Source organism: Odocoileus virginianus, chromosome 7 (assembly GCF_023699985.2).
Source record: "Odocoileus virginianus isolate 20LAN1187 ecotype Illinois chromosome 7, Ovbor_1.2, whole genome shotgun sequence".
NCBI lineage: Eukaryota > Metazoa > Chordata > Mammalia > Artiodactyla > Cervidae > Odocoileus > Odocoileus virginianus.
In genome coordinates this window covers 26,222,959-26,250,700 of record NC_069680.1, presented here as the reverse complement: position 1 = coordinate 26,250,700, position 27,742 = coordinate 26,222,959, and the positions used below count along the sequence as shown (strand labels likewise).

At 41.6% G+C, this 27,742-nt stretch overlaps 1 protein-coding gene across 1 annotated transcript; it reads right to left on the bottom strand.

Annotated features, from left to right (window-relative positions):
• On the bottom strand, positions 1–27,742 carry ABRAXAS2 (abraxas 2, BRISC complex subunit). The gene is made up of 9 exons (XM_070470386.1): positions 27,632–27,742; positions 23,501–23,591; positions 19,671–19,707; positions 17,135–17,201; positions 7,875–8,065; positions 6,911–7,030; positions 6,292–6,376; positions 4,413–4,527; positions 1–2,149 (listed from the first exon to the last, which is right to left on the bottom strand). The coding sequence occupies exons 1-9, from the start codon at positions 27,728–27,730 to the stop codon at positions 1,680–1,682; spliced, it is 1,275 nt and encodes a 424-aa protein (XP_070326487.1). The 5' UTR covers positions 27,731–27,742; the 3' UTR covers positions 1–1,679.

The following is a 27,742-nucleotide window of genomic DNA, read 5'->3' as shown; positions in this document are numbered from 1 at the left end:
TACCATGATTAAATAAGTTTTTATTGTCACATTTAACTGCTTTGTCAGATATACATTGTAGGTTTCAGTATGGCATAAAAATAAAAATATTTTCCTGAATGTCAAAATCTGAACAGAGGAGATGGTGATGGCACTTAAAAAAAAAATCCACACTGGTGCTGAAGCTGCTAGAAGGTAGCTGATAAACACTGGAACACATTTGCAGATAAAGCGGTCTGCAACATTTCCAATCAAACGGCAGTGGTATAAGGCCAACAAAACTGGAGAGTAGGAAGATACAGACCCCGCTGAGTAGCTATCTGAAGGACGGCAGTCTGAGCACTTAGTTTCCAGTCAGACTAAACTTCTTGCCTACAAAATGATACTACTTTTTCAGAACCTGGATTTTAAGCCTCCTTAACAACTTCCTTATTCTTACAGGTCGCAACTAGTCCAAAGAAAGGCAGTTATAATCCATGGCATTAGCTTCGTGGGCTGACCCTGCCGTAAATGGGGGAGGAGGGGTCTTGTCATTTCCAAACCAGGAGCCTGTCATGCTCTTGAACATCTGTAGTGGTTTCACACATCCTGGGCAAAACTAGAAAACAAGCAGTAATTAAATAAAAATGTTAAGTGCATCCCCAAGGAAAGTCTACACACATTCCACAGCTATATGCCGAATGGTAACTTAAAAAGTATGGTTATTCCGATTGAAAATGAATCTCTATTCAATAACCAGGCTTCCCAAACAGTTTATTAAATGTCTTTCTTCCACAAATAAAACTAACACTAGGATTTGTCAGAAGATCTACATGAATTATCTCCCTTACGTACGAACTTGGCTAAATCCGCTGTGTCTGGAGTCTGTTCCTCATAAAACTCAGGTCTGGAACATAACTCCTTTCTGTTATACTGCTGTGTGTCCTTCATTTAAGACTCCAGAACAGAGACCGTAAATGTGGCTAGTGCAACATAGCAGTCACTGGAATTCCCCGAAAGAAAAATAAGTAATTTATTTTATGACGTACTTATTTGGATGATTACTTACTGGTAATTAGTATTTCTACTTTTTTTTTTAAAGGCAACCATTTTAAGTGACAATACATATCAGGCTAGTAGAAAAAAGTGGAAACAAAGCCCTCTCTTTTGATCTCACAAAGTCATGCAGACAAAAGAAGGTACATCTGATTTGTTCCAATCTTGGAAATTATCAAAATTTCTTTTCTGGCAAAGATGAATTTGGCTCATCATAGAAAGAAGGTTCTTTGAAGGCTGCTGCTTAACTAGTTTCCCTTTGAAAAAGTAAATTCCAAGGCATGATAGTGCAAGAGGTAAAGTTTTGATTTATAGAACATTTATAGACTAATTGTGCTTAGTCTCTAATTTCCAAATTATTTTAAAGAACAGAAACTATGTTGATAAGTTTATCTTTGCCTAAATTTACCAGTACATCCATGAATCGCACCAGAATTCGGACAATTTGATTATCTTAATGACTCTGTTGTGAGCCCTGCACACTGCGTTCGCAGGTGAGGACCCCCCGCATGTGAGGCTCCTCCAAGGTCTGTGCCCAAAAACTCTTGTCTTGGGGAGTCCAGGGGCCTGAGAAAGCAGTTCTCTCCACCAGAGGAAGTCCTCAAACACTCTCTCAATGAGCGATTAAGAAAAACAGTGCTAACTGGAGAGTCCCTTGCGTTCAGTTAAATCTGGGAGGTCTGAGTGTTCCTGGAGCCCCCATCGGGGTGTGTCATGGGGCGAGAATCCCTTGAATGTGAGTATTCGCTGTTAGGGGGCTCTGTAGGGTCAATCAGATTTTCATAATCACTGTCGTCTGACTCCTCAGCACTGTCTCCAGCTGCTCTGTGGGAAGGAGGGGCGTCCGCTCCACTTCCAGGGTATTTCAGTCCAGCACTGGTGGAGGCATAACTGGAGGAGCCCACAGCTTGAGGTCGAGGCATAAAGACGCTGGTCTCCATGCGAGAATGGCTCAGAGTACTTTCTTGATTATTTGGGTGAAGATCAGAATAAGGCGGAGGCGGGTCCGAGGCCTCTGCGTCTCCAAGAGTACTTCGGCCTTCCGCTGTGAACCCTGGATAGGGCATCCGAGGGCTGAAGGTGGGGTCCACGCTCTCAGATGGCATCTGTCGGCTCACCATTGCCTGCTGCAGTCCTGGGTGGGAAGAGGAAGGAAACTGTCACACACTCCATACTGTCACAGCTTTGCATGTCAACATGTTCAATGGTCGACCTGACTGCTCTGAAAATGGCAACAAAGCAGTGTAATTTACCATTACTGTGAATTACTGTACATTTGCACAGCATTTCATAATTTTCAAAAGCCTCAGAACAGCTCTCTGAAGTACTACCATCATCATTAATATTACCATCTGTTATGCAGGCAAAGGACCAGAGGTCAGAAAGATCAGGTGACTTCACTAAGAGGACAGCTAGAAGTGGGGGCTCTGATACCCAAACACAGGTCTCTTAACTCCAGATCCAGTGCTATGACCCTCACCTGCTGCTCACTGTGCCCGGAGACCGTGGGGACAGAGGACGAAACTGATCACTGTCCCTACCCCTGGCGGTCATCTGAATGTGAGTTTTTTCTTAATAGACCTCACATCAAAAAAAAAAAAAACCAAAAAAAAAAAAACTTCTCAACAACTACTTGTCACAATATTCTTAAACATCTCTTCTCCTTGAAAGTTCAAAGCCCTGTGACTTCCCTGGTGGTCTACTGGCCAAGATGCTGCACTTCCAATGCTGGGGGCCAGAGTTCAATCCCTGTCCAGGAACTAGATCCCACATGCTGCAACTAAGAGTTTGCATATCGCATGAAGACTGCATCTCCTGCACGCCACAACAAAGACATGGCCCAACCAAAGAAACAAATATTAAGAAAAAAAAAGTTCAGAAGCCAATACAACACTGTAAAACTTTTTTTAAAAATTCGTATTAAAAAACAGGGAGTTCAAAGCCCTGTGTTAGGTACTAGGCCATAATTTTACTGCATTTTTATGGTGGTAAAACTGAAACAGCCACACATCTATGAGTCTATGGCCTTTAAATTGTTTTCAAGTACATTTAAAAATATAAAAATGATTTATACAAAATCTAGAAAAGAAAAAGAAATCACCCACAATTCTATCACTCAGATAAAACTGCTAAAATTTTGATGAAAAAAGCGAAAGATTTGGGTTAAAAGACACACACCTCAGGTGTCAACTGAGGTGACCCCACTTCTCCAAATGCCAGCTCTATCACCCAGCTCTGTGTGTGTCCATGTTTTTTATCTTATTTATTTGGCTGCACTGTGCAGCAAGCAGGACCTTAGTTCACCAAACAGGGATGGAATCTGTGCCCCCAGCAAGGGAAGGAGCCAAAGTCTTAACCTCTAGTTAAATCTAGTGGGTTTCATAAAAAAGAATGAAATAATGCCATTTCCAGCAACATGGATGGATCTACAGATTATCATACCAAGTGAAGTCAGACAAATACCACTGATATTACTTACACATGGAAAAAAAACAAAAACAAAAACGGTACAAATGACCTTACTTACAAAACAGAAATAGGCTCACAGTCATAGAAAGCAAATATGGTTACCAAAGGGTTGGCAGGGAGGATAAATCAGGAGTCTGGGATTAACAGATACACACTACTGTACGTAAGACCGATAAACCACAAGTCCTACTGGATAGCACAGTGAGCTATAGTCAACATCTTGTAATAACCTATAATGGAAAATAATCTGAAAAAAAAAAAAAATATATATATACACATGCACACACACAGCTGAATTACCATGCTGTACTGAAACTAACATGACATTGTAAATCAACTGTACTTCAATAAAAATAATATTTTAAAAAATCTGGTGGTATTATAGCATATGTGTCTGTCACCATGCTGGAGTTAATAGATTCTTGGGCCTAATTCTCATTTAACCAGCTGGTTCCTTAACATAATGGTATCTGGCCACCCACTGCTATCAAAAACTCGACATTTAAAGTCTTTGCCGAGACCCTGCCCCGTGAATCAAATATAAAGTTAACATAATTTTAGGTAGCTCTTTTATGAGGCCCCAGTGAACACAGGACACAGTTCCTATGTCCTAGGCATGCCAGGGTTAACTTGGTAAGAAACATCACATCTACTGTACACAGATCATATCACTTCTTGGGAATTATTCTAACTTGCGTCAGCCTTTCTACCATTGGTCTTTTTTCTTCCACTATGAGACTTGAGAAGGATACCATGAAAAACAGTACTGCGCTTCTGGAAAAGTCTAAAGACAAGGGAATGCCCTGTCCCAAGCAGCCTAACTTGGGGCCTGATGAGTGTAGAAGAATGCATGTAATTTATCATATAATTCGAAGTTTAAGACCAGACATTTCCCTGATACTCAGGAGTAAAATGAATAGGAAGCTCACGTCTTTCTTGTTCCTTTTCATTCTTCCTCTGAGTGATCTGTCTTCTTAATTTGTTCACTTCTGCCTGACAAGATTCAACAACTCGCTCACTCTTTTCCACGTCTGCACACACTGCCTGAGGGAAAAATGACAACAAGAACAATTAGTTTCACATCCAAGTATGAGGCATTTCATAAAGACAGCATCGATTATGACCCTAGGAAAAATCTGTATACTTTATTACGTTAAAAAATAGACATTTCCCTGAGGTACAGAACAAAATCATGAAGGCCCAAGAGACCAGTACTGCTGTTACTCACTGAACTGCTTTCTTAGTTATGTTAAGATGATTATACTACTTAGCTTATACATTCTTGAATATGAATCTTTCTCTTGCTTACTCATCTTTATTTATATGAAAAGGGAATTTTTGGTATCAGTCTAGCATAGGGTTTCCTAGGTGTTCTGGTAAAGGACCTGAGTGCCAGTGCAGGAGACCTAAGAGACTTGGGTTTGATCGCTGGTTGGAAAGATCCCCTGGAGGAGGGCATGGCAACCCACTGCAGTATTCCTGCCTGGAGAATGCTATGGACAGAGGAACCTGGCCGGCTACAGTCCACAGGGTTACAAAGAGTCGGACACGACTGAAGTGACTTAGCACAGCACAGTCTAGCATAGGAGGATGAACAAAAGAAAGGAATGAGATGCTTTCAACTTTTATTTATAATCAACAATTAAGCCTCAGATCACACAGATTTATTTAACAGAAACTACAACTAGGAAAAGTTGAAAAAGAACTTGACTTTGAAACTTATTTTCTTTTCCAACTTCCCCTCGTCAATGTACTTTAACCATTGCTATCAGGGCATGGACGTGACACTGGCGTTTGCAGAGCAGGCCTTAATCAATAGGCAATGAAATGTCTAATACATGCCACTTTGAAGTCTGTGAGGCGGCACTGACAGTCTGCAAAGAGCATGGTCATGAATTCCCGATAAAAAGCTGCTTTTCACTGAACGTTCCTTCCATAGCAGAAATACCAGAAATCTCCAGAAAGTGGGCCAGTCAGCAGTGAGCGAGGCTGGATTAAGTTCCCTGGGCTGCTATGGGGACTGTGACCCGGATTTGGAGCCTGACACTGGGATCTGCCCACTGCATGCCTCCCCTTGGCCGCAGGCTGAACACAGACTGCTCTCCTCTTTCTCAGCAGCTGCCCGTGCCCCTCCATTCCCTGGGCCCTTCCTCCAGGCCCGGACGGCCCCTTCAGCCCTGCCCCTCTTCTTCCGGTCCTCTAAGGCACTTTTGTTCTCAGGGGTTCAGAGCGAATTTCCCCTAAGAACACTCGGGCTGATGACAAGAACGTGGGAAAGTACTGCTAGCACCTAGCTCAGAGTTGGGCTTGCAGGAGATATTTCCACAGATATTTGTTGCATGACTGCCTAGGAATGAACAGGCTCCACTGCACCCTCCCATCAGTGGAGGCAGCTGCGGGCAGAGGAGAGAATGAGAATCCGGAGGCCGAGCAGTCCTCAGTCACCACGGGTGCCTGCGGGCGCGGCCTCTACTTAGAGGCCAAGGGATGCGCCAGCTGTGTCCTGAGCGGCCCCCCCTAAACTGGGCATGCGCCCCTCTATGGAGAATGCTCTCATTAAGGAGGTCGCAAGTATGTAAGAGAGCGACATCGAAACCCCACCTCAGTCTCCGTGGCGGACTCACAGTGAGTGAGGCAGGCTTCCGTAGGCTGGCGTGAGCAACTACTCCACACATCTGATATCGTTTGGGAACTGACTTTTGGGCCACAATTCATTCGTCAGTTAGGAGATTATTAAAAATTAAAGTAGAATTTAAAAAGCGTTTGGGAAATATAAATATGATGAAAACTAGTAAATGCATCAGTTACCTGCACTTTCTCCTGAAGCGCATTATAAACCTGATAAATCGCCCTGATGTCTTTCATTACTCCGTCCTTGTCAAAAAAGTCAGTACTAGAAGACAGACAGAAACAAGATTCACAAAGCGATTAGAATTACAGTGGACTGGAAGGCACTTTCCCGTCATTTCTACCTTAATCTGTTAATTACTTGAATGCTGCAACCCCAGGGTGACAGTGTTTCAGCAACAATGCCCATGTCCCTAGGGTTACAGAAGAGAAAGAAGAGAGAACCCCTGTTGCCAAGACCACTGAGAAACAGTAGTTATTTTTTCCCTTACCCTATACATTTTTCAGGGACCACAGTTAGCTTTCAGAACCTCAGATACATACATAATCTACTCACATTTTTGCATCAGTTGCAAAAAAAGAAAAGAAATTGTGGCAAGTGATTAAAAAATAAATCTTGATAAAAGTAAATTTTCTTTTCAATAAGCATTCAGATTTTGGTATACAGTAGTGGTAGTCTAGAGAAAGAGAACTGCCTTATTGGATTTTTCAGTGTTAATCATATCAAATGATGTCACATTTCTCCACAAGCATAGTTAGCAAAAGAAAGGAAACACATTCATTTTACCTTTCAACTTACCCATGTTCTTTAATAACTTTGGCATAACTCTGAGAAGTATTTGGCACTGAAGACACTTTATACTCTTGTTGGCTAGTATTGCCTAGATTGGGAATAGCAAGGGATATCCTTTGATTATACCTGTGGGGGATTGAGAGAGAGACAGAGATCATGTTGAAAGCACTCCTCTACTTAAGGAATGGGTCTTGCCAGCAGGAGCTCGAGTCGCTGCACTGAGAACTAACAGAAGATCTCACAGAGAACCCACTTCCACAGACAACCTAGGGTTATGTTAATTAGAAAAGTTTTCACTTCCCTTAAAGTAGAACTCAATTGTAAACTCCCGAAGGCAGAGGTTAGCTCTTCTACATTTTCACAGCAACTGACAAGAGTGCTCAGGTGGTTTTAGGTGCTCAAAAACCTACTGAATAATTAATGAAATCTTAGGAGTGGCTATTTAACAACTAATAATTATTTTTCACTGATGCTGATTTAATTTATTCTACTATAAATGAACTTCTGTAGGAAACCTTTCGGTTGTTTACCGACATACAATGATCTTTCTTTTTGCTTTAACAAGTTCCTAATGCAAAACCCTCATTAGCCAGTAGGTGGATCAATTTTACAATTTTGTCCTTGAAATCTAGGTTTTAAAATTATAATCAGATTTACAGCACAATAGAACTATATTTGTATATAATGGATTATGGAGAATCAAATGATGATATCCAGCTGTTTATTTCTGTAAGAACTGATGCATCATGAATGTCTTCCTAATGCTTCTTGACTCAAAAACTATTTTAATTTATATAATTAACTGACAGGAAAATACCTTCTCTATCACAAAGAAAACCAGCTACAGGACAGTTGTAAACACTCTTCTTGAAAGATGCTATAAAATGCTTATTTTCAAAGGCACAAATCTCAAGTACTTGTATCAACATCTTGCCTCTTTACATGCGGCTGAAGGGAATGCTTTCTTTACCTTCGATTTGGTCTAAAGAGAACATATTCTAAAGCATGGGTGGAGTTGTTGGCGGTGGAGATGAAGCTGAACAGGAGGAAGACGAGGTCGGGCGCTCCGAGGATGCGGGTGAGCTGCTTGTGGATCACCTGCTCTCGGTACGACATCTGCTGCTGCGTGTTTCGCCGGAATCGGTACCACCCGATCACTTTCTGCAATGGACACAGAAGAAGGAAGTATTAAAAGTTGCATGAAATCCCACAAATTTCATTCTGAAAGCATCCGCACAATCATTCATACCAAATTTATGCGCAACAGCTCAAAAGCGAAAACCACTCAATTGTCCCATCAACAGGCGAATGGATAAATAAAAACGTGGTGTATGCACACACTGGACTTCTGCTCAGTGACACAAAGGAAGAAACACCGACATACGCAACACACATGAATCCCAGTAATTACACTGAGGGAGAGAAGCCAGAACAATAACAACAAAAATTATCATCATCATAATAGCATAGGCTACACGATTCTTTTGGGTTTTTTTATTTTTTTGGCCACGCTGCACGGCTTGTAGGATCTTAGTCCCCCAACCAGGACCGAGCCTGGGCCACAGTGGTAAAAGTGCCAAGTCCTAATCACTGGACTGCCAGGGAATTCTCAATCTAACATCCGAAGGCATGTAAAATTCTAGAAAATGAAAATGACATAAAGCAGATCAGTGGATGACTGGGGCAGAGGTGAGAAGGAGGGATCAGAAAAGACCATGAGACTTTGGCAGGGACAGATATGTTCATTATCTTACTCTGATGGTGGTTTCATGCATATATACATATATCAAAACTTATCAAAGTATATGCTCTAAATATACACAGTTTACTACATGTTAATTATACTTTAATACAACAATTTTAAAAGGTTAGCTTTGTCAGTGCTGACTATACCAGAACTTAACTTGGTATGTAATTTAAACTGACAGGCTCTTTGGAAGAACATTTTCACAATGTGATCTGCTGGATGTATGGAAGATGGAAGGCCTAAGGGACACCTGGGAACTTGCTGGGCCCAATCCAAACCTGCAGAATAGGAGCTTCTAAAGCTGAATTTAAGATAAATTCTTAAGTTTTTTCTTATGTATAACTAAAGTTTGAAAACCTCTGTTGTGGAGACACTAATTCTTTATAGGAAGAATAATCTTCCACAGCTTCTTTCTTTAAAACAAACTCTTTGAGTGAAAATCCTGTTTTAAGAAATGAAACTAGTTTAAAGTTGTTAGTGTCGTATTAAAATTAACGGTAAATTTAGATTACATTTTGGAAACTTTCACAAAGGAAGGAAGTCAGTCAACCTTTACTGTTACAATTATTTTCACTAATTATCACAACAACCCTGAGAGGTGAGTAATGTTCTCTGCACAGAGTTCATATCACATGCAAAGAACTACAGGGAGCAAATAACACTGCCTGCTCTTAAGGAGTACTACTGAAAACAAAGCACAATTCTAATTATATTGAGGCAATTAATTCTGGTATTCTTTAAATGTAAAGAAAACTCAAACACCTCGGACAGTATAAATCTTTACAACAGAGTGAAAAGTAGTTTTCCTTAAAAAAAAAAAAAAAAAAAAGCAAGTAAGAAAAATTATCAACTGGCTAGAGCTACTAGTATCGAAGAACATGGCATATTTTACTCTGTGTCTCGGCACTTTGAATTTAACTTGGGATTAGCTCCTCTGCAGGACTGGGTCATGTCTCACACCCTCTGCACCCCTGCAGAGGTCTGAGCAGCGGTCAGCACACGGCCGTTCTCATGGAATACTTGCTGATTAAAGAATCAAGCCAAGTGGTGACTGATGGATACCAACACTTTACATTTACACTGACTCTACTTGTTTGATTCCATTTGTACTTTCTGAGAAGCAGAAAGCCTTGTAAATTTACTGTGGATATCAATTTATTCATTTGATATTTGCTAAAAAGATAACCCTCTTCATTCTGATCAATGAGAGATAAGACGCCAAAATAATTCACACTGGTGACAGGTACGATTGTACCTTTCACAGCTAATAAGCTGGTTGCAAGGCTATTGAGAACCAAGGTTACTGATGTGGAAGAGCACATTTTTGATAGCTATTTTTGGGCCATGATAAAAAATTATGAATGTCTTTCCCTAAAACCTTATCTCTGCTGAAGCTTCAGACAATATTTCACAAAGACTCTCCTCTCTACTCTCCATGCTAGACATTCACTTACATTTTCTGGAGCCAAACAATTATCCCCAATACTGAGCACATTTGTCATCTTTAACCTGTGTTCTTTTTGGCCTTATGATAATATTAAGATGGCAGTTATGTTTATCATTATCTGTTTCAGAGCAGATGCTTTGAGGAAGGCAGAAATCCTCCTCTCACTTGCTTTTTTTGGCCTGAGCCCAAAACCTGAGGCTGGTGGAAACTTTGTAAACATAATATGGCTTCTGCCAGGGCAGTAATTGAGCAGGCAACCAGGCTGCACCTACAGGGGAATTTCTCATATGAAAAAACATAGGCCTCTATCTTAAATCCAACTTTTTTTAAAATTTAGCAATGTTGTAAGGTTCCTATATTTGAGAGCCACATGTTTCCAGTAAACATTTTTCTATATATTTTATATATTAATTGGTATTGTGACAAAAATCTTTATTAGGTTGTGTATTCTAATGGATTGTTTTAGGACTCAAGAAACTTTTAAAATTACTACATACTTATTTTATGAGTTCAAATCACTTAACTTTCCTTTGTAGGATTTTTCTTTCTATTTTTCGGTGTGGGGGGGGTGCTCCCCTGCTCCACTCGTAGGATTTTGGCTCCCCCACCAGGGACTGAACTCTGGCAGCCCTCAGGGCCCGTGACAGTGAGAGCGCAGAGTCCCAACCACTGGACCACCAGAGAACTCTCAGTTCAGTTCAGTTCAGTTGCTCAGTCGTGTCCAACTCTTTGCAACCCCATGGACTGCAGCATGCCAGGCTTCCCTGTTTATCACCAACTCTCGGAGCTGGCCATCGAGTCATGCCCATCGAGTCGGTGATGCTATAAAAACATCTCCTCCTCTGACATCCCCTTCTCCTCCTGTCTTCAGTCTTTCCCGGCATTAGGCTCTTTTCCAATAAGTCAGTTTTTCACATCAGGTGGCCAAAGTACTGGGGCTTTATTTAGCTTCAGCATCAGTCCTTCCAAAGAACATTCAGGATTGATTTCCTTTAGGATTGACTCGTTTGATCTCCTTGCAGTCCAAGGGACTCTCGAGAGTCTTCTCCAACACCACAGTTCAAAAGCACCAATTTTTTGGTGCTCAGCTTGCTTTATGGTCCAGCTCTCACATCCATACATGACTAGGGAAAAAACCACAGCTTTGACTAGATGGACCTTTGTTGCCAAAGTGATGTCTCTGCTTTAAATATGCTGTCAAGGTTGGTCATAGCTTTTCTTCCAAAGAGCAAGCATCTTTTAATTTCATGGCTGCAGTCACCATCTGCCATGATTTTGGAGCTCAAGAAAATATAGTCTGTCACTGTTTCCCCATCTATTTGCCATAAAGTGATAGGACCAGACGCCATGATCTTAGTTTTTTGAATGTTGAGTTTTAGACCAGCTTTTTCGCTCTTATTTTCAGTTTCATCAAGAGGCTCTTTAGTTCCTCTTCACTTTCTGCCATAAGGGTGGTGTCATCTGCATATCTGAGGTTAATGATATTTCTCCCGGCAATCTTGATTCCAGCTTGTGCTTCATCCAGGCCAGCATTTCACATGATGTACTCTGCATATAAGTTAAATAAGCAATGTGACAGTATGCAGCCTTGACATACTGCTTTCCCAATTTGGAACCAGTCTGTTGTTCCATGTCCAGTTCTAACTGTTGCTTCTTGACCTGCATACAGATTTCTCAGGAAACAAGTCAGGTAGTCTGTTTTTCCCATCTCGGAGAATTTTCTGCAGTTTGTTGTGATCCACACAGTCAAAGGCTTTGGTGTAGTCAATAAAGCAGATGTTTTTCTGGAACTCTCTTGCTTTTTCGATGATCCAAAGGATGTTGGCAATTTGATCTCTGGTTCCTCTGCCTTTTCTAAGTCCACCTTGAACATCTGGAAGTTCTTGGCTTATGTACTGTTGAGGCCTAGCTTGGAGAATTTTGAGCATTACTTTGCTAGCATGTGAGATGAGTGCAATTGTGTGGTGGTTTGAACATTCTCCGGCATTGCCTTTCTTTGGGATTGGAATGAAAACTGATCTTTTCCAGTCCTGTGGCCATTGCTGAGTTTTCCATATTTGCTGGCATATTGAGTGCAGCACTTTCACAGCATTATCTTTTAGGATTTCAAATAGCTCAACTGGAATTCCATCACTTCCACTAGCTTTGTTTGTAGTGATGCTTCCTAAGGCCCACCTGACTTCGGACTCCAGGATGTCTGGTCTAGGTGAGTGATCATACCATCATGGTTATCTGGGTCATGATGATCTTTTTTTGTATAGTTCTGTGTATTCTTGCCACCTCTTCTTAATATCTTTTGCTTCTGTTAGGTCCATACTGTTTCTGTCCTTTATTGTGCCCATCTTTGCATGAATTGTTCCCTTGGTATCTCTAATTTTCTTGAGGAGATCTCTAGTTGTTCCCATTCTGTTGCCTTCCTCTATCTCTTTGGAAGGCTTTCTTATCTCTCCTTGCTATTCTTTGGAACTTTGCATTCAGATGGGTGTACCTTTCCTTTTCTCCTTTGCCTTTAGCTTCTCATCTTTTCTCAGCTATTTGTAAGACCCCCTCTGACAACCATTTTGCATTTTTGCATTTCTTTTTCTTGGGGATGGTCTTGATCTCTGCCTCCTATATAATGTCACGAACCTCTGTCCATAGTTCTTCAGGCACTCTATCAGATCTAATCCCTTGCATCTATTTGTCACTTCCACTGTATAGTCGTAAGGGATTTGATTTAGGTCATACCTGAATGGTCTAGTGGTTTTCCCTACTTTCTTCAATTTAAGTCTGAATTTTGCAATAAGGAGTTCATGATCTGAGCCACAGTCAGCTCCCGGTTTTTGCTGACTGTGTAGAGCTTCTCCATCTTTGGCTGCAAAGAATATAATCAGTCGGATTTTGGTGTTGACCATCTGGTGATGTCCATGTATAGAGTCTTCTCTTGTGTTATTGGAAGATGGTGTTTGCTATGACCAGTGTGTTCTCTTGGTAAAACTCTATTAGCCTTTGCCCTGCTTCATTCTGTACTCTAAGGCCAAGCTTGCCTGTTACTCCAGGTATCCCTTGATTTCCTACTTTTGCATCCCAGTCCTCTATAATGAAAAAGACATCTTTTTTTGGTGTTAGTTCTAGAAGGTCTTGTAGGCCATCATAGAACTGCTCAACTTCACCTTCTTTGGCATTAGTGCTTGGGGCATAGACTTGGATTACTGTGATATTGAATTGTTTGCCTTTGAAATGAACAGAGATCATTCTGTTATTTTTTAGACTGCACCCAATTACTGCATTTTGGACTCTTGTTGACTATGATGGCTACTCCATTTCTTCTAAAGGATTCTTGCCCACAGTAGTAGATATAATGGTCATCTGAGTTAAATTCACCCATTCCAGTAAACTTTAGTTCACTGATTCTTAAAATGTCGGTTTGCCATCTCCTGACCACTTCCAATCTGCCTTGATTTATGGACGTAACATTCCAGGTTCCTATGCAGTATTGCTCCTTACAGCATGGGAGTTCACTTCCGTCACCCGTCACACCCACAGCTGGGCGCTGTTTTTGCTTTGGCTCCATCTCTTCATTCTTTGGAGTCACTTATCCACTGATCTCCAGTAGCATGTTGGGCACTTACCGAGCTGGGGAGTTCATCTTTCAGAGTCCTATCTTTTCGCCTTTTCATACTTTTCATGGGGCTCTCAAGGCAAGAATACTGAAGTGGTTTGCCATTCCCTTCTCCAGTGGACCACGTTTTGTCAGAACTCTCTCTCAAGGAACTCCCAGGGCTTTTCAATTAAACATTAGATTTGAAGCCTGCCTAGCAGAGAATCAACTTTTGAAATGCTTCCATTAGTACTTTCTTGAGGAGTTGATGTTAATTAAAAATAATTTTTTATATCAGATACTGTTTAAAGTACATATGTATTTTTAAGCCGAACATTTTAAATTTAACTGTGTAGGTACTACTATAACCCCTTTGAAGTGAAAATGTAACTTTGTACCATTTCTGGGGAAAAATCCTCATACTAGAGTCAACTATACAGCTTTTCAGTCTAAACATTAAGTATCATCTTTTGTTTGGAGGCTAGAAATTTGGCTTCTTGAAAAAAAAACCTCCAAGAGTTTATATTATGTATAAGGTGTCATAGGAAATACAATGAACATAAAATACAGTCCCTGTCTTTAACAAATTCCATGGAAAATAAAACCTAATTTCCAAGTAAATTGAAGAAACAAATTCCTGTCTTTTAATTGCAAAAGAAAATATAATCGTTAGTTTTAGCACAAAACTTTAGAAAATCAAAGCTGAAGATCAGCTTTTTGAGAATCTGGGCCCCAAGAAAAGCAAAGATAATTCCAGGTAACAATCTATATTGTTCTTCTGTGTCACAAAAGACCAAATCTGATTTTATTTATTATTTTTTAAAATACAATATGACTATATTTTAATACATACTGAAATACAAAATACCATAGTAAATTAGCAAATCCAATTTAAAATCCCCAAATTAACTAAGAAAAGTGTCTCTGTTTACTACTGAAAATGCTACATGGTAGAGTTCATTTCTTTTTTTCAATTAATTTCAATATAAAATATAATGTAAAAAACTTTATTACATAAACTTTCCCCTCCTCAGCAACATCTTTGCTCCCTTTACTCAGAGTAACCACTTCTAGGTGTGGCTGGCTTCCTTCTGGATCTTTCTCTGTATATCCTCAGACTTTTGTTTTTATAAAAAGCAGGCTCAATTTCACTTAACTTCAAGAACTTTCTAAGTCATTCATAAGAACCTCCCTTATCTTTTTAATGGCTGCTTCATATCCCATGGGCTTCCCCGGTGGAGCAGTGGTAAAGAATCCACCTGCCAATGCAGGAGACACAAGAGACATGGGTTCAATCCCTGGGTCAGGAAGATGACCTGGAGGAGGAAACGGAAACCCACTCCAATATTATTGCCTGGCAAATTCCATGGAGAGAAGAACCTGGCAGGCTATAAACCATAGGGTGGTCAAGAGTCGGACACAACTGAGCACACACAAACTGTCATATTCCATAGTATGGAGGCACCAACAAAATTTACTTAACCATTCCTCACTGGTGGACATTTAGATTGCTTTCAAAATTCTCACTGTTAAGCAAAGATGCAACAGACATCTTTGTTTGCTGCATTCAAAGGCCAGACTGCTGGGTTTAAATCTTGGCACCAACATTCCTGCTTATAACCTTAACCAAGATATTTATCCTTAGTTGTCTCAACTGTACAATGGGGGTGATGATAACAGCCTTATGTGGTGGGTGCAAGGATTAAATGTGTCAGTACCTGGAAAGTGCTTAGTATATGGTCTGGCACAGAGCTAAAGTGTTCAATAACACAAGTTAACACACCTTTGTGCCTATTTGTCTCTGTTTCCTTGGGCCAGACTTCTGAGATGGAACTCTATATTTAAAATTCTGTTATTGCAAAACTCTCTCCCTAAATGTCTATATCAACTTACATTCCCATCAGCTGCAGCTTCCCCACTCCCACAACCTTGCCGACACTGGATATTAGCAATCCTTTTATGCTTTTGCCAACTGGATGGACAGCAACAAAAACAACAACAGTATTATGTGTTCCAATTTGCATTTCCTGATGAGAATGAACATTTTTTCCATTTATTTCTTGACCATTTATAGATTTCTTTTTTCTTTTGTGAACTTCCTGTTCATATTCTTTATTTCTTTTTTCTACTTCAAATATTTTTCCTCTACTGAAAAAAAAATCCTGGTTATTTAATTATAGTGAGGGTTCTAGATAAGTGCTTCAGTAAGGATCTTCATGAAATAAATTTTAGTTTTAGAGAGTATATAAAGCTTCATTATTCAAAATGTGAAAATAAATGGAATGAGGAGGTAAGGCGGTGGCTGGAGAATGAAGATGCTCCAGATACCAGAATGTACGCTTCAGGGAAATCACTGAGAATGGAGGAGTTGGACTGGGATCCCTGGGCTGCACTCACCCACTTCCCCGCACCTGGGCAGGCGACCGTGTTAAGACTCTCTGCCAACACTGTGCCCTTCCTGAGTCTGTCATCACCCACAAAACCTTGTCCCTTCCCCAGACCTATCCCCACACTTTCTATGTTTCCTTTCCCCTTACCTGATTCTCTTTCGACCTGTGCACAGACGGTGGTTCTGAGAGAGCCCCGACACTGGAAAGGCTGCTCATCTACTCTAACTGCTTCTGAGGCCCTTCTTCGAACACCTGAGATGTCCCACACTGATTATTTTTATGCACAGGTAATCTGTTAAAGGCTTTTTAATAATACATGCTTCTAAAGAATGGCATTTTATTTTCTCTTTAACAAGTTTTCACTTTCACTGGTACTTTTCCTCTTCCCGTGGTGTTTTAGTGGCTGATCTATTTTTCGGGAATCAATATACCAAGGTAAAAAAGTAAACCCAACACATGGTACAACAGACCAAATTATGAATGAGACCATCACATAGCACTGCAGCAATAAAACCTTGGCTCATTTTCAATTCTATTCAGACTTGTTTACCACATATATACACAAGCAGAACATCATATGCATATGCTTACAGAAACAATAAACATATGACCTTTTGGGAAAACATCTATGTTCAATGTGAACTGAACTTGAAAGAGCAACACATCAAAAGATATTTGACTGCAATCTACATTCTTTAGGAATATTTTCCCTCATTATAAAATTAATGCAAGTGTAGTAAACGTTGACAAAATTATTTTTTAAATTACCAAATAGGAAAATTAGAACCACCCAGAAGGAACTATTGTCAACTTTCTGGATTACAGTTCATGTTCTTTTTTCTCCTTCTGACTTTTACATAATGGAATCATACTCTAAATATCTAAATTTTGTTTTATTTACATACTGTAAACATTGTTTCATATCTACCGTTTACCTTTAAAATCTACTTAACAGAATTCTTACATATTAATAACAAATCTGTTTCATTTTACATTCCTTTCTGGTTTTAAGTTTGGGTGTTAAAGATTGATTTCCAAATCAGACTGGGTGACAAACAGAACATACCTTTCTCCGATCTTTAAGAATCCTGTCCAAGCTCTCTTCATTAACTTTGCTTGCATAGTCATAAAAACTGTTTTTTTAAAGAGGAAAAATAGTTTATTAAAATTACATAGTATTTTGACAAAAATATGCTTAGCAATTTGTGTCTATGTGTCACCTAATCCTAAAAGTTGGCAACAAAGCTAAAACTGCTTATCTGCAATAGGTATATAATGGCACAGTGGTAAAGAACCCGCCAGTCTATGCAGAAGGTGCAAGAGATGCAAGTTCAATCCCTTGGTCGTGAAGATCCCCTGTGGGAGGAAATGGCAACTGACTCCAGTATTCTTGCCTGGAGAATGCCATGGACAGGGAAGCCTAGAGGGCTACAGTCCATGGAGTTGCAAAGAGTCAGACACAACTGAATGACTGAGCACACACACACAATAAGTATATAAAGAAAAAATAATCTAAATGTTTTGCTGGTATGAGGTATATTTTGCATCAAAGATTACTCAAGAGACTGCTACATTCAAAAGGTATTACTTCCATAAGTGGAAGTGCTGATACCAAGTAATCACAAAATGTGTGGTTTCAAATGACCGTGACATCTTTTCCTTGTTTCTAAGTGTCAATTATCTATGGGGGGAAAAAAGAACACAGAAGCGCATATTCTGAGAAATGAAGAAGGGAAATGAATATTTGTTGAATCCGCAGTAAGACACTCAGCTGCCTGCTTACTCATGTTAATTCATTTCATTTCTGTCTCACTGCTGGGAGGTGTTCAGCCCAACAAGTCAACACTTTTTTTCCTCCCTTTTTGTAGATAAAGATACTGAGGTTAAGTGACTTGCCCCAAATCATAGAACTGGTGGACTGAACAGCTGGAATTTGGATCTATGTCTGGCCAGCTTCAAGTTGAAGGCACTCACCTTTAAAAGAGATCCATCTGACCAGGACCCTGTGAAGAGCAGTTCAGGCATAATGATGTATGACCTTTTCTATCACTGGTCCTGGTTTCAGGAATCCCACATCCCTCTTCCCCCCACCACAAGCCCAGGCCTGACAGGCAGGAAGGAGTTCAGGTTACAGCAAAAACACTGAACTGGAAGTCAGGAGATACCAGCTCCAGCTCTGCGCTGCTCCTCTCTGTATGATTGTGGGCAAGTCACTTGAACCTCGCTGGCCTCCACTTTTTTTCTTGTAAAATAAAGAGTTTGGAGCAGACATATGATTTCCATGGTTTCTTTCAGTCCTACGAATGATGAGTCTATGATTTCAATTATGAGTCTGTGGGTCTACGTCCCGGGTATTACTTTACTGACAGTGGTTTAAGGAACTCCTGAGAAAGACAAGGCAGGGCACATCCAGCAAAGTCTGAGATGGTCAGGGCCAAACGACAGGACCCTCTCCAGTCCAGAGCAAGCCTGTGCGTGGCCCAGGGCCTGAGCCACTCACTGACTGCCGCATCAGCAGCCATCGATCTCACTGCTCTGAGATGCCTTTCAGAGCAGCTGCTGACTCCTGGTCTGCTTTCTGCTCCTCTTCAGTTACATGTGAAGCCAAGAGTGAGGTTCGCAGCTATCGTGGGGCTTTGTTCACAGGTAACAATCCTCTGAAAAAGGGGGAAGTCTGTGTGGGAGGGGTGGGGATATGATGGGTAGTGAACACAGTGTAAGTCTCCAGGGTTCTTGGGTGCAGACGGGTTGGAAGTTTAGGTCAGCTGAGGATGCGAGTGGAGTCAGGGTGAAAGCTTCCGCGAACACACGGCAGGAACAACCTGGCACAAGGGGCTGGCAGTGTCAAGGCAGGAGGTGCCGACCCAGAACGCTGAGGCCAATTGGCATGGGCAGAAGTGCAAGGACGGGACTGGCCTGGCTTTTCACAAAGGAGAAGAACAGGGCCTCAGGGAGTTTTAAGAAACACAAGAGTGGAGGTCATCATATCTGTCAACAGGTGGAAGGGCTAGGGGCTCCGGACAGAGGCAGAGGCCTGGACTGCAGCTTGGGGAGCAGAGGTCTGGTGGAGGTGACATGCTGGTCACTTTCTCGCTCACCTTTGCCTCCATGGGTGTCCCTGTCACTTACTTTCTCCCTTTGAATGTCTCTCCTCCTGTTTCTTTCTTTCTGTCCTTTAGTTGGTCATAACATGCAACTGGTATATATTAAACTCAAAAAAATAAGCTTTATGTTCCCTTTCCTTACATTTTAAAGTTGTACACTGAACAGTTTTTATCCCTCTTACAATATGCTTTTATCTCTATGTGATCCGTGATGAACTGCTTTCTATATGGTTGATGAGTCCGTGCCAGAAAGGCTGGCAGGAAGGCTTCCATTTTAAACCACTGAGGCCAAGATTTATCTGCCCTCCCTTCCCCTTTTCCTAACTTAACACAGTGCTATACACACACATCTGGCACTCAGTAAATCAGTGAACTTGGACCCCCTCAGTTATACTTAAAACACTACAGCCATAATCAGATACATGTCTGAGTTCATTAGTTTTCAATCAATTAATCTTTTAGTAAGGATGAAAAGCTACAAAGAAGGATGTGGCTTACCTAAAAAGTTTTGAACAAGGCTGATGGTTATGGATTTCTGTAATCAGAAAGAGGAAATACATCTCAGTTAATCATGTAAGATACAGACAACTATAAAATAGCTCAGGATTTAAAAGAAACTTTAAACCCAAATCTCAGACAATAAAAAGACAGTTTTCCTCTCCCAAAGAGTGTATACACTAGTGAAGGCAGTGTGTCTCCTTAACACTTAAACTCAGGGACACCCTCTCAGGACAAAGTAAAACGGCAAATGACGGTTCTGGGTCCATCTGTCGGCGTGCGATAAGCACACGCCTGAAAGCTTTTATTCAGGATCACACAGCTATTGTGTGCTCCTAGTCAATCTTACCTTTTTCCAAGAGGAAAAAGGAACCACTGATTCAAAGTATTTAATCGAGGTGGATAAAAGCTGTCAGGACAGCTTGAGGAAAGGAGGGCCTTAACCACTCTGCCATCAGTAACCCACTAACAATGCAGGACAACTGGGCCAAGTGTTTTGAAGGGGAAGGGTGAAAACTCTGGAAGTTTATTAGCCCTTTCAAAGCTTTTCAGCACAAGGGAAACAGCCATTTATAAGGCAGAGCCAAACAACTTCTGAAAAGATTGCTGTGATTTACTGTAGTGAACCATTTCTTCATCAGGGGGCTTAGGGTCTGGGTTGACGTACAAGACCATGGGACTAATTAACCACTCAATTCTATTAACAACATTCTCCTGGCCAGCGACTCATCACCTGCTGCTTATAAAGCCACAGCCACAGAGTTCCAGGCTGCAATTTTAACTCAATTAAAATGAAACCACAACCCTGAAGGACACTGGGCTATGCCCATTAGCTTCTGTACCGATGAGTGCTGCCAAAACACAAAAATGCCAGTACTTCCACAGGGAAGAAAAGATTATTTGCCGAGTATAACTGTCAACATAGTGATGCAAACTGGAAAATCTCATCTAGAAATCCTCTCTTTTTATTACCAAAAGTGATACAGTATACCATCAGAAGTTATTTCAGAGATACTGTCAGTAAAGTAATTAGACTGCAGAACATCTGTAGTAAAAATGTTAACTAGAGTTCAGGGGAATGAAAAAAAAAGTCCTCATCTTCTACTTGAAAGCAAAGAATATTTTGTTTAAAAGAAATCCCTAGAGTAAATTCTGAACTCTGAAGACACACTCCTGTCATCAATCCACCCCAGCAGACTTCCTTCATGATTTACAACCTGGATGAGAAGCATACTGAAGATATGCTCTAGATACCACACTGTATTTTCTACAGGGTCAGAGCTTTCTCCTACAAGATTCTGCAATGCCTAACTAAGCACTCCGTGGAGAAAGCAGGGTGATGCTTTCAAACACGATTAAGCTGCAGACTGGTGTGACGCTGGCGGCCGTGACAGCTGCTAGGCAGACTTCTGGAAGCAGGGGAGCCAGGGCAGCCTGGCCTGGGATTGCAGAGTTCTGGAGGCCTCCAGAGCTTGTCCGCCTGGTGGAGCCCTCTTCATACGTGCACGGTGCTTTCTGCACCTCTGTGAACATCCCCACAGGGACGCATTGCTGGGCCGGCTCATCTTCCTGTCGCTGCTTCTCCTGCTGGTGGGTGGGTCGAACAGCCCCTCTCATCCCCGCTTCCATCTTTCCAGGAACTGCTGCTGCCCTCACCTCGTTAGCTAAGGGAGCTCTCGCGTTGCTCTCTCCTCCCGGCCACTCCTGGCCACTCCCGGCACGAGGGGTGGATAGATGCACTTCAAGTCTGTGAGCACCGCTTTAAAAATGAATGTGTTCAAGACGGGTGCTCCCTCAAAGCATGGCATTTCATATCAAGTCCTCCTTATTGTGCAGAGTCAGGGAAAGGTGTCCATGCGTGGATTCAGGCATTTTCAACAAATACGAAATTGGGTCAATTTATTATTTTAAAATATGCTGGAGGTTAAACTATCCAGAAAATTTCTTTGCACTAGTGGTTTGAAATACCTCTCCTGGTACGTTCGTTATCTAACGCTTGGTCCTTTAATCCAGGTTTTCCAGGGTCCCGGTTTACATTTTCTAATATTGATATGTGTTTATTTTTAAATGAAAAACACCACTAAAAAAAGAGAAAAAGACTACAATGATAACCATACATTTAATACTAGCAAATACTCTTGAGACCCATGACTGTTTCAAACAATAAACTGAATGTAGCTAATAAATTAAACATTGTACAGCAAAAGAAGGTCGTCATCATGGCCCTGTATTACCTGGGTCTCTCTAGCCGCTGGCACGTCTCTCTATCTGTAATACCATGGGAACTGGCATTTATGAATCAAAGATAAGAGTACACTATGCTGGAGAATTTAAATTACTTTACTATTCTGTTTCCTCAAAGATAAATAAACAGCCAGAACACTCACCAGAAATGCTACTTTTGTGATCATGCCAGGCAAAAGCTCTTTCTTGCATGGTGTGCCGTCAGGTCTTTCTGGCAAACCCTCATACACCACATTAGTTTTGAAAACCCAAGTGCAAACAATGAATAATTGCACAGATGGCCAATGAAACTGAGTTCTCTATTTTAGGGTTTTTTAAAGAGTTAAGCAAGACAAAACACAAAAATAAAACCTCCGTGAAAGAGCAGCTACACCACAGCATGTCAAATATCAAGTATTTATTTACCAAGTCAGTATTGTGGGGAGTGGGTTTCATAGTTTTGGATCTTTAGGAGACAGCTATCTCTTGTGTTCCCTGACCCTCACCACCTGAGTCCTCACCCTGGCCCCAGCCCAGGTACTAGAAGGCTACGAGAACAGGCCGAAATCAATGCTTTGGCCTCAGCATGACCTAACCTCCTAGCAGTATATCAAAACACAAGCCACTCACCTTCACAGAGTCTGTGTTCTAGTCACACAGAAACAGGCCAGGCTCCCTGCATGTTTTATGCACTCCCTGCCCTGAGGTGCCCTGGACATACCACTCACTGGCCCTCAGCTCATCTCCCTCATGGTGTCGTTACTGATTTAACCCAATGGCATTTTTCCCCCCAACTCAGGAGATTGTCTTTGTTCCCCTCTGACAGCACTCAGCCTGCATGCGCGGTATTTCTGTAAACCTGTCTTCCTCTTCTCACAGTCCTGGAAGGCAGAGACGCACTGGACATTCCTCTCACTGCCCAGCACACGTCTCATGCACTGACGTTTTTCAGTGATTGTTGGTGGCATAAATGAATGAAACAGCCCTTGCTCTGTTTTCAGTATCAGGATATGCTGTTTGGTGATGCGCATCAGGTGCAGTTGCAAAACAGTATGATCCTTATTTATCAAAAGGAGACTGATCCAAAGAGCCATGCACCCACAAAACACCTTCCTTTTCCCCAGTAAGCTCCCCCAAATTGACTGGCTTATTCCTCAGAAAGCTGTGTGGGTCTGACAAATATCTTCTCTAAACAAGTGTAAACATCTTTGCCAGATCCCTCTAGGAAGGACAGGCACAACACGTGCTTTCATTATAGTATGAGGTGATGCTGACAATGGGCACAGCCCAAGGTGCACACTCGGGGTTCACCATGGCTGTGAAGAGACGTGTGTAATTCCACACAGCCATTCACAGGTCAGACCACTTGGGTCAGGGACAGTGTCACAAAACACCTGAACTTACAGACTCACACTGTGGGTTTACGCTGACTTACAAAAGACATTTCATATCATTCCTAGTGAAAATAATTGGCTTTGTAATATGAGTGGCTTTCTATGTACTCTTTAAGTCTATTGTTAGGTTACAATCAGTCAATGGCCAAAGAACAAAACAGGGCGCATATATACAAGAACAGTATTTCTCAGGTTCGTGATAAGCTCTCTTACCGATTACTTGCAGAAATTCTGTGTTGCTGATTTGGGAGTCACTGATGCTGAAGGTTTCTTCTTGCCTTACCTCTCCCAGCAAAAATCCTTCCTGAAAGCAATGGAAGAAGAGAGTTGCAGCTAAAAATAAAAATGATTTTTACTGGAATTAAGAGGAATTGAGGATATTACAATTTTATAATAATTTTAACAATAATCCAAATAAGCTTGTCATGTAAACTACCATTCCACAAACCAACAGGTATACGGCTAAAGTACTTTGAGACACAGCTATTAACTGAATCGTTTGAATACAGGATTCCATGCAAGATGAAATATTATTTTAACCCCTTCCCCTAAAACCCTGTTTTTCTGAAGTGAAAATAAGTAGAGTGATTTCATCACCTAAATCCCACTAAGTGTAGCAAGCAACATCAAAAAGCTCAGGAAGCAGAAATATTCTAGGCTGCTTTCTTGAAACAGCATGTAATTTATTTCATTGTTTTAAAAACTCTGCTAATGACAACAGGGTAAAGAAAGAAGTTAATACAATGCACAGCTGCTCCTGTACGGGATGGCAGGAGAAATTGGGATTCCAGCAAATGAATTTTTCACTAGGTCAAAGTTTTTCCCTAATAAATGCTGAGATAAAGTGATTTACTCCTTTGAGAACACACACCACCATCGATTCTGGATTACTCAGCACATAACCTACTGCTTGGGCATTTGCTATAGAGTTCAGCACAAGCACTGCTGGAGGAGAATGTACACTCTAAACGTCAAACAGAATCCCTGCGGGTGGTGAACTAAGAGGCTGTCCCAGACTTCCCCTCCCTAGGCATCCAACACGGCTTACTCCTTCCCTCCATTTGGCTCCTCACTCAAATGGCACCTTATCAGAGAGGCCTTCCCTGGAGAGTGGAACAGAATCAAGAGTCGGCCACACTCTGTTCCCTTTACCCTGCATCCTTTCTCTTCTCATATTTTTCTCGTATTTCATATTTACACGTACTGACGAATGCCTGCTCTGACTAAAACATGAGCTCCCTAAGAGCTGGGATTCTATGTTCACTGTGTACTTCAGCACCCCGCACGGTGCCCAGCACACAAGAGTTGCTCAGCAAAGAGTGGCTGAAGACATTTGGGGAAACAATGTCCTTTCTATTGTAGGTTGATTCTTCGAATAAATTTCTTAGTTTAAAAAGTCCCAGTTGGAATCTGTGGGGGTGAGGATGGAGAGATAGAGGCTTTTCAGCATAGCTGAATACATACATAACTCGATACAAAATATTGAGTTAGAGGAGTGGAGTGTCATAAAAATCCCAAATCAGGCTTCGCTGGTGGCTCAGTGGTAAAGAATCTGCCTGCCAATGCAGGAGACACGGATTCAATCTCTGGTTCAGAAAGATCCCACGTGCCGCAGAGCAACGAAGCCTGTGCGCCGTTAAGCACTGAGCCCGGGCTCTAGAGTCTGGGAGCTGCAACTCCTGAGACCATGGGCCACAACTACTGAGGCCCAAGCACCTAGAGCCTGTGTTCTGCGACGAGAAGCCATTGCAATGAGAAGCCTGTACACTTCAACTAGAGAGTAGTCCCCGCTCACCACAACTGCAGAAAAGCCCATTCAGCAATGAAAATACAGTAAAAAAAAAAAAAATTATATATGTACTAGAGAATCCATGACTAGTAGTCTGGAAAACATGGACTAAAGAAGCTTGTTTTATCCTAGTTTCATTATGAGTTCTTACTACAAAAGACAAGCTGTGCCTTTGTAACAGGTTAGAAACATTTTTCTTTAGTCAAAGTGGAAAATAAAATTGAAGATTCCTACACAACTTTAGACTTTAATATCTACATATTCCTAGTGTTCCATGGTCCAAGGTTGCCAAATTTAGCGAATAAAAATGCAGGATACCCAGTTAAATTTGAATTTCAGATAAATGATGGATAATTTTAACGTAAGAAATGGGATATATTTATACTAAAAAATTATTTACTATTTATTTAAAATTCAGATTTAACTGGGTGCCTTGTATTTTATCTGGCAGGTCTTAGTTTGAAAAAGTCAACAATGACATCAAAACATTCTAAAGCCAAGTATAACACGGATGCTTATTTATCTATTGGTTGGATTATCTGAACAACTGTTCCTTTATAAGAGTAGGCAAACTATAGTGTGTGGGCTAAATCCAGCCTAATGGCCGTTACTGTATGGCCTACAAGCTTAGAATAAGTTTCTACACTTTTAAATTGCTGAAATAAAAGAGAAAATGGGAGTAATATTTCATGATGTGTGAAACATTATATCAAGTTCAGCTTTGCGTCCACAAGTAAAGCTTTACTGGAAGCAGTCATTCTAATTTATTTGTCTATGGCTGCTTTCTCCCTACAACTGCAGGGCTGAGTAGTTGCTACAGAGGCCACAAGGCTCAGGAAGCCGAAAATAATCACTGTCTGGCCCTTCACAGAAAAAGTCTGCTAACTCCAGCACTACAGAAAAATGAGTGGCTTTAAACTAATTTCTTGCCAGGACAAAACAAGAATATACTACAAAAACAAATTCTTGGCTCTTCAACTTAAAATTATGTGAAATTGAAATTCTTTTAAAGTAGTCTACATATGAAACTGTGGCAAGGTTAATATAAACAGGTATCCTTGTAGAGTATAAGATACAAGTTGCAAACTATTGCCATTGGTAAAAATTTCTATGAAGTCTGGCACCATGCCTGGCATAGTGCAGACACTAGAGAAATATCTCTTGAATCAAGTTAGTAACAATCTAAGTAACATGGCCATCTCACTGTAGACTGTAAAAAAAAAACCTAAAATTATTCACTTTTCAACAGGTTGCTTAGAGTAATTTTGCTTTATACATAAACTGCGATATTACTAGGCACTCCAAAACTAGAAAGGTTAAGAAAAAGGACTGAAACCATATTTAACACTTCCATGGGACACGAGCAGGATCACAAATTACCTGTACAAGGAAATGCATTACATTACTAAAGAGCTGGCTGCAGTATCAACGGCCTTAGTGTCCAGAGACAGGAGCTGCCTCTGGAAAAACCCATGTTGTGTATATTTCTATAGTTGATCTCTACCACCCATGTTGTGTATATTTCTATAGTTGATCTCTGCTACTGAACTAAAGCAATGGACGGTACAACACTTTAATGCCATCCAATTTACTGATGAAATCACCTCTCTACGAAATCAGTTTTATTGATGGAAGCTAGGATCGCAGACATCAAACCAAACCCAGTTCCCTCTTCTGCAGTCTTCTCATTTTGCTTTGTAATGACAACACCCTCCCTCCCACTACATTTATTTAGTGAACTTAAATCATTCACTACTCAAATCATTTTAACACAATCTCAACTTGGTGGGCAAACACGTAAAGATAAAAATTATCTAATGTCATAAAAGAATTTCCATCCAGAAGCCAGGGACATTAAAAATGCACTTCCGATCACTCATACGTAAAGGCCTGTCACTTCCCTATTTTCACTAAGACTAGTTCCCGGGTCTTAGAACATTCGCCAGGGAACTAAACGTGCAACGGCAAGGCCAAAGTAGACCCTACACCGAACACTCCTGGTTACATCTGCAATTTTCATCGAGGCGAAGAAAACACACACTCGCATCTAACAAGTAAAGAGTAGTGATAGCCATGGTAACCCTCGTCGCACCCGACAACAACCTGTCAGACCAGAGGGCGCGGCTGGGAGCCTCCGCTCCTAAACTGAAGCGGGGGTCTCTCGGTTCCTTCCCGACCCTGGACAACCCTCACTAGTCTCGAAGCCTGACTCAGGGAGGGGCAGGCGCTGGGTTTCCAGGACTAAGCGACTCCTGACACTGTCGGTGGCCGGCCGGGAAAGCCCTCCCCACCGGGAGACTGCCGTCCCGGGACGGCCCTGCCGAAGAAAGGCACCGACTGAGGGGACGCCTATCTCGGGGCGGGGGGCGGAGGAGACCCGGGCAGCGAGAGTTCGCCGGCGGCGGGAGCCTCCCGGGTCATCAGTTCCTACGGCCAGCCCAGGGGGCGAGGGGCAAAGGATCCCGGCTTGGCCACAGGCGTTGGCCTGAGACCGAGGCCGGAGGTCCGAGCAGCCGCGGCGGGTTGCGGGGAGCGGTGGGGGGCCCAACACCTACGTGGTCGGCGTTGCTGTTGGCGCTGTGGAAACACACAGCGCTGAAGGTGTAGCCCGAAATGGAAGCCGCCATGATGGAAAGCTCCAACTCCCCCATCATGCTCCGCGGCGG